Source organism: Prunus persica, chromosome G6, assembly GCF_000346465.2.
Source record: "Prunus persica cultivar Lovell chromosome G6, Prunus_persica_NCBIv2, whole genome shotgun sequence".
In the NCBI taxonomy this organism is placed as follows: Eukaryota; Viridiplantae; Streptophyta; class Magnoliopsida; order Rosales; family Rosaceae; genus Prunus; species Prunus persica.
The window spans coordinates 21,405,089-21,412,076 of record NC_034014.1 but is presented as its reverse complement, the minus strand read 5'-3'; the positions used below and the strand labels follow the sequence as shown (position 1 = coordinate 21,412,076).

The 6,988-nt window shown below is 43.0% G+C and overlaps 1 protein-coding gene across 1 annotated transcript; it reads right to left on the bottom strand.

The window, feature by feature from the left end:
- Nucleotides 201–1,651, bottom strand: LOC109949726. The gene is made up of 3 exons (XM_020565838.1): nt 1,414–1,651; nt 1,116–1,334; nt 201–401 (listed from the first exon to the last, which is right to left on the bottom strand). The coding sequence occupies exons 1-3, from the start codon at nt 1,477–1,479 to the stop codon at nt 201–203; spliced, it is 486 nt and encodes a 161-aa protein (XP_020421427.1). The 5' UTR covers nt 1,480–1,651.

The window sequence follows — 6,988 nt, the reverse complement described above, 5'->3', positions numbered from 1 at the left end:
AAGAGTTCGTCGCGCAAAATTAATATATAATTATAATATTACTTTTGTTTTATTTTATAAAAAAATAAATTTGGTTTTTTTTTGGGTAATAAAATGAAATTCCAATAATAAAAAAATTTATGTAAATAACAAATTTATTATATAAAATAAATGTATGCTGCAAGAGAAAGATTTAAAAAATAATTACGAAAATAAAAAAACTAATCGAATAATGTTCCAAAATCTACATTATCGTCTGGCACATGCGGTTCAGAGGTCTGGGGGTCTACAGGGGCCGGCATCTTGTGGGGATGCTCGGGATGGACGGGCTCGGAGGTCGGCACATCAAAATGCGGGACTGGAATGCCGGACTGTGCGAGGGACTGCAGAATGACCGACATCTGGCTCTGAAGAGTGGCCACCTATGCTGTCAAAGCAGTGACCTGACTGTTTGACTGCGCTGATGAACGGGGGTTCCCTCCGCCTGGCATTCCCCATCCCTCGACAATATGTCCCCGGTCTCCTCCTTAGAGTCTGATCCAATGTCTCCGTCAAGATCTGAAACCCAGCATCCTGTGGAGGATCCACAGACTCGATCGGAGTATCTGGAGGAAGTTGGGAGGCAGACTCCTGAAGAACCAACTGGCTCCTCTCCACCATCGTCGTCTGTTTAGCATAACATAAAATATAAATTCAAACATTCATATAATAACCTTTAAAGTTGAATGCGTAACATAAGAATTAAAATTAAATAATACTTACATGAAGGGACTCGGCCAATTCATTCCCAGGTCAAACATAAACGTCGCCAAAGACGTCGATCTCTAGGAATTTGGACCCCCCCTAAATTGAACAAAAGAAGAAAAATATTAGAACGAAAAAATAAATTAAGAATAATGAAAAAGTAAAAATTAAATAAAAATTATTTTATTATTACCTGACGCCGGGCATCCATCCTATAGGAGAAGGGCCTGGAACCCGAATGATGGAGAAGAGTCTTCTTCTTCCTATTGCCCTTATTGGCTTTGGCTTTATTCTGTTATACAAAAAATAAAATGTATTAGTTGAAATTGAAATTAAATATAAAAAATTAAATAAACATTAGTAAGAAAATAAAAATAAAAATAAAAAATTACCACAAAAGCGGGCGCCTGAAAATGAGCGCAGAGCCACGCCCAACTATCCTCCCGCCCCTCAAGCTCTTTTGGGCAACCCTCTTGAAGGGCGACTTGCGGATCATCGAACGCCTCAAAATGGTGGTGCAAGTCGCTCTTCCACTGCTTGTACCTCTCAGAGAAGAGTCTGTTGACGTACGCCAACGACTCTTCATCAAGGTCCTCCAAGTTGTAGTTCGTCTGCAATAAATTAATTACATACATTTAAATAATATAAATATAACGTTTGAAAGAAAAAAGAATGAAAAGGCCTACATACCGACAACTGGCCGCGAACCTCAGTCTTGGTCTCGTCAGGCATCACCTTCCAAGACTTCCATTGCATCGGGCAATAGCTCCGAATGACATGACCAATGTCGTGGGCCAAGGAGCTATGCAACTTCGCCGTCGGTGCCCGATGTCGCTCGTCGTATCCGATGTTGATACGACTGTTGGTCACCCGGGTGACCTTCGCCGTCTTCAACTGCCGACACGGCCCTCGGGTGTTCTTCTTGGCTGCAAAGAAAGATGACATGAATGTTAAATAAATAATTATTTAACAATCAAATACACACACAAAAAAAAACAAGAAATAAAAAATAAAATTAATTGGAGAAAAAGGAAAGCTATACCTGGCTGTGACCCCGACGCATCAGTGGATGTGGTGTCGGTGGTGCTGGCGGGCCGATGATGCCGCCTGGCGCTAACAGGTTACGCCACTGATGACGCTGATGAGGCAGGCGCCTGGGACCCCGCAGGTCCAACTGCCAAGTGGTCCATCAGTGCTGGCGCAGTGGCAGCAGATGCTGGAGCAGTGGCAGTAGATGTCGGCTGAGTCGAGGGCTCCGAACTCTGCGTGGTCGTCACCGCCCTAGGACGTCTAATCAGGTCTGACATCTGCACAATTTCATTAATACACATACAAATTAATAAAATATACGAATATTTGAAAACACATACAATGTTATTCACATTATTGACCTAGGGTTTGCGAGTTCGGAGTATCCGGGACTCCGATCCACGATCCGTCGAATCGTAGACGATCCAAGAAATACAAGGTACACCATACGTGAGTTTGAGTTCGATCCAACGGTCCGAACATAACAACCCCGGAAATCGTACAATAGGCAAAATCCATTCGAGACGCAAATGGTAACCAAATTCCAATCCGAAAACACTTATGCGCTCGTGACAACTACAGGATTGCACTAGGACCTAATTCAGGTGGCTACAGTAACCCACGCGCCGCCCCACGCGCCTGCAGCGCGCGGGTGTCCAAAGCGATACCAATCGCCGGAAAATTCTTAAAACTAAGGGCCAAGGTTCCTACCCTAGGTTCAAAACATCAATTGGAGCCACTTTTGTTCTCGGACATACCCCGAAAATGTCACATCCCGGGATCAACTCCGCCGTAGCACGATATTGTCCGCTTTGGGCCCCCCTCTCTGCCCGCACGGTTTTGTTTCTGGGAACTCACGAGCAACTTCCCAGTGGGTCACCCATCCTGGGATTGCTCTAGCCCCAACTCACTTAACTTCGGAGTTCCTACGACTCCGAAGCCAGTGAGCTCCCAAAAGGCCTCGTGCTAGATGGATGCGGGTGTGCACATATAAGGCACATCACCCCCTCTCCGTTGGTTGATGTGGGATCTTACAATCCACCCCCATTAAGGGCCCGACGTCCTTGTCGGCACACTCGCATCATACGGCAGAGTGGCTCTGATACCAAATTGTCACATCCCAGGATCAACTCCGCCGTAGCACGATATTGTCCGCTTTGGGCCCCCCTCTCTGCCCTCACGGGTTTGTTTCTGGGAGCTCACGAGCAACTTCCCAGTGGGTCACCCATCCTGGGATTGCTCTAGCCCCCAACTCGCTTAACTTCGGAGTTCCTACGACTCCGAAGCCAGTGAGCTCCCAAAAGGCCTCGTGCTAGATGGATGCGGGTGTGCACATATAAGGCACATCACCCCCTCTCCGTGGGTTGATGTGGGATCTTACAGAAAAATTGCTGGAAGTGGCCGGAATTGAAAATCAAAATCCGGCCGAAACTTAGGGTTTCAAATTAAGTGCCCTAGTGCAACAAATTCAGAAATCCTACCCAACCATCAGCTAAAGCATGAAAAATAGGATAGAAACCATACCTCAGGTGTTGGAATTGGTCGTCGGAGGAGGGAGAACACGGCGGAGCAGATTCGGTGAAAACCGAAGAAATCGCAGCGGCTGGCTCGACGGTAATGGCGGGGGAGCTTCGGGGTACCACCAATGTCGCGGGTGCAGTCCAAATCCACCGGGGTAGGAGGCTGAGCTGACGGCAGGGAGAGAGATGGCGGGGAAGGATTTTTCAGAAATCTGGCGAAGAAGGAGGCCATCGCGTGGTTTCTGAAATTTTATTCGTTTTTGCGCAACGAAGTCAAGATAACGTCGCGCAAGAAATTTTAAATGGCTATTGCGCGACGAAAAATATGTGTGTTCCGTCGCGCAATGTCATTCATCCGCCAAAATTTGGTGAAAGGGTAGTTTTTGCGAGACGCAAAATGTGTATTTCGTCGCGCAATGTTGGCAGTCCGCCAAAATTTGGGATTTAGGCTTTAGCGGGCGAGATTGAATTCTTGCGCGACGCACTGAAGCGATGTCGTCGCGCAATATTGGCAGTTCGCCAAAATTTGGGATTTAGGGTTTAGGGGGCGAGATTTAATTCTTGCGCGACGCACTGAAGCGATGTCGTCGCGCAATGTTGGCAGTCCGCCAAAATTTGGGATTTAGGGTAGCGGGCGAGATTGAATTCTTGCGCGACGCACTAAAGCAATGTCGTCGCGCAATGTTGCCAATAGCCTGAATTTGGGTCCTAGGGTTTAGCGGGAGAAATTGAAAACTTGCGCGACGCTTGACATTATGTCGTCGCCCAATGTTGCCAACAGACTGAATTTTTGCGCGGCGCATACCACGAGCATCGCGCAAAAACTCACAAAAAAAATGATATGCTAACCGTCCAAAGAGAAAGGGCTGCCTGAGATTGCGCGACGTATACATACCGCGTCGCGCAAAACCTCGCCAAAAATTTCCGCTAAGTGTCCAAGGAGGAAGAGAGTGAAATGTGAAAGTTCTGGCTGGTATGGCGTCGCACAAGACTGTTACATGTAGGCTATCTGCGACCAATTTAACGGCAACATTTTGTGTTTTATTGTGGAGAGAATGCGCGACGAGCACGTACAGCATCGCGCAAAAATTGGCAAAAAATTTTCACTAAGTGTCCAAGGAGGAAGAGTGAAAGGTGAAAGTTCTGGCTGATATTGCGCGACGAATATGAGAAACGTCGCGCAAGTTAGCCTTCTGTAAACCAGAAAACATTTGTGACCAAGTGTTGAAGGAGAAAGCGCGACGACCTGTCTTGTATTCGTCGCGCAACCCCGTCCTTGGCAGGCTTTGTGCGACCAAACACTTTTATTCGTCGCGCAAACCCTATACCCTAAACCCTAAACCCTAAACCCTAAACCGCAGAAACCCTAAACCCGAAACTAGTTTTCATGATCCAACCGGCAAACTTGTTTTTTTACACTTCGAGATCGTATATGCCAAAAATCGAAAAAAACAAACATTAAGAGATCGAGTAACAGGACGAAACTTGTCGACGGTTGTAAATGAAAAGTCATGATTTAACGGTTATTTTAGCTTTGATTTGTATGATTTTTTACAGCTACTTTTCTTTACCCTATATGAATACAATTACTGAATTTGATCTTCAATTTCAGATGTTTACACTAGGGTGATATGACATAATGTTATATTATATTTAACGAATGTATAACTAAACTATTTATTGTTTGTGAATATATGGTTGCTATGGCAAACGCATTCTACGAAAGTAGTTTCAGCAATCCAGCCGTCAAAGTTGTTTATTTGTACTTCGAGATCTTAGACCCCAAAAATCGAAAAAATAAAACATTCAGAGATCAAGTAACGGGACAAAACTTTTGAACGGTTATAAATGAAAACTCATGATTTAACGGTTATTTTAACTCCGATTTTGATGAATTTTTACACCTACACTCCATGACCCTATATGAATACAATACTCTAACTCGATCGTCAATTTCAAATATATATGTGTATATATAATATATATTATAAAATAATATATATTTGCGCGACGAACATATGTTTATCGTCGCGCAAACTTTCGCGCGTGACGGAAGACACTTTGTCGCGCAATTATTTAACTTCACGCGACTAGTGTATTTTGGGTCGCGCAAACTTTGCACGACGAGGTTTTCTTCGTCGCGCAAACATAGCACGACGAGGTCCACTTCGTCGCGCAAGGGTTTTCAGTTTTGAAAAATGTTTATTGTCAATAGTTTTCAAACTTTGTATAAAAATGTTTGGATATTTTTATTGATCAATGTTTTATAACAAATTTTGTATCATTTTCATTTTATAAATGTGTTTTGTCAAAAAAAAAAAAATTAAAAATGATTATTAAAAGGGTTTGGATATATTGATTTACCAATGTTTTATAATGAAATTTATTTGAATAAAGTTTCAGTTGTCCACATATATAAGGTTTGGATATTTGTACTATATATATTCAAACATTTGTATTACACAAAGTCTGTACACTAACATAATAAAATTAGAACAAATTTAATTATTCATCATCTGAACTATAATAACTTTCGTTATCGTCGCTATCATCACTTTCGGTCTCCCAATCCTCCTCCTCCTCGTCTACTATAACTACATCATCTTCGCTGCTCATGCCCACTGCAACATCGAATCTTGGAAGATCCCCGAGGTCAATTGTAATTGACTGAATCGGTATTTCGATTGAAGACACTCCTTGGATTTGAAACGGTTCTTGTATAACATGTGTATCTCGAAGTGTTTCCGCATCATTTTCCATTGATGATTCTAAACGTTGGTCAGCCACATTGTCGACGTCGTTGTCAGTTAGGTCTAGTTCTGGTATAGCATACACGTTCCTATGATCCATCTTCTGAACAACTTTCCAACTGCTCCCGGCTTTAGGGTCATCTAGATACACAATTTGTGTTGCCATGTTCGCCAAAATGTAAGGGTCGTCATCATACCAAGTTCTGTTAATGTTCACAGATAGTAAGCCATGGTCGATTTTAACACTTCCCGGCCTATTTGGGTTGCTATCAAACCATCGACACTTAAACATGATCACTTGGTATCGATCTTTGTAAAGCAATTGAACGACATTTGTGAGTTTGCCATAGAAATCAATGTTCGTACTTTCGCCTCCACCTGGGACATGGACACCGCTGTTTTGCGTACACAACTTGTCATCTCGTGCAGCCCCCAAAAATTTAACGCCGTTAATATAACAACCCGAAAACAATTCAGCGAGAATCGGGCCGAAGGCCAAGTTATATAACTCATCACTGTAAGTGGGGGAATTCGATGATTTCAACTTATTCACCTAATAGAAAACCTTTCACATGTTAGTCTGATAAAATTAAATACTACAATTTATATTTGTCAAATACAAAACACTTATAACTTACAGATTCCAAAAACCATTGTGGAAATAATTCACATTGTTTCTGGGCAACTAAATGTGATGGATGTTCTCGCTTCATCATCTCTTCATGCTCATCTAAGTATGCCATTATCTCATCACAATTGTTCAGTACGAACCAATGCGCTACTTCCATGTCATTTCTAGAAAACGACTCCCCTCGTCCAAGATCTCCAAAGGGCCGTTCGCTTTGGGCAAAAACAGAAAGTTTTTCCTTTCTCATACCTCCGTCGTTATTACGCTGAGGACGATTGAAAGCCGTCTCCACATCTTTTAAATACATTCCACAGAAAGTAAGCGACTCATATTGAACC

Bases quoted from the DNA above. Each gene is read 5' to 3' on its own strand.
- LOC109949726 (XM_020565838.1), bottom strand. From the start codon at position 1,479: ATGCAATGGAAGTCTTGGAAGGTGATGCCTGACGAGACCAAGACTGAG. The intron at 1,335-1,413 runs GTATGTAGGCCT...AATTTATTGCAG, and splicing joins AGGTTCGCGGCCAGTTGTCG to ACGAACTACAACTTGGAGGA. The intron at 402-1,115 runs GTAATTTTTTAT...TTGACAGCATAG, and splicing joins TTCAGGCGCCCGCTTTTGTG to GTGGCCACTCTTCAGAGCCA.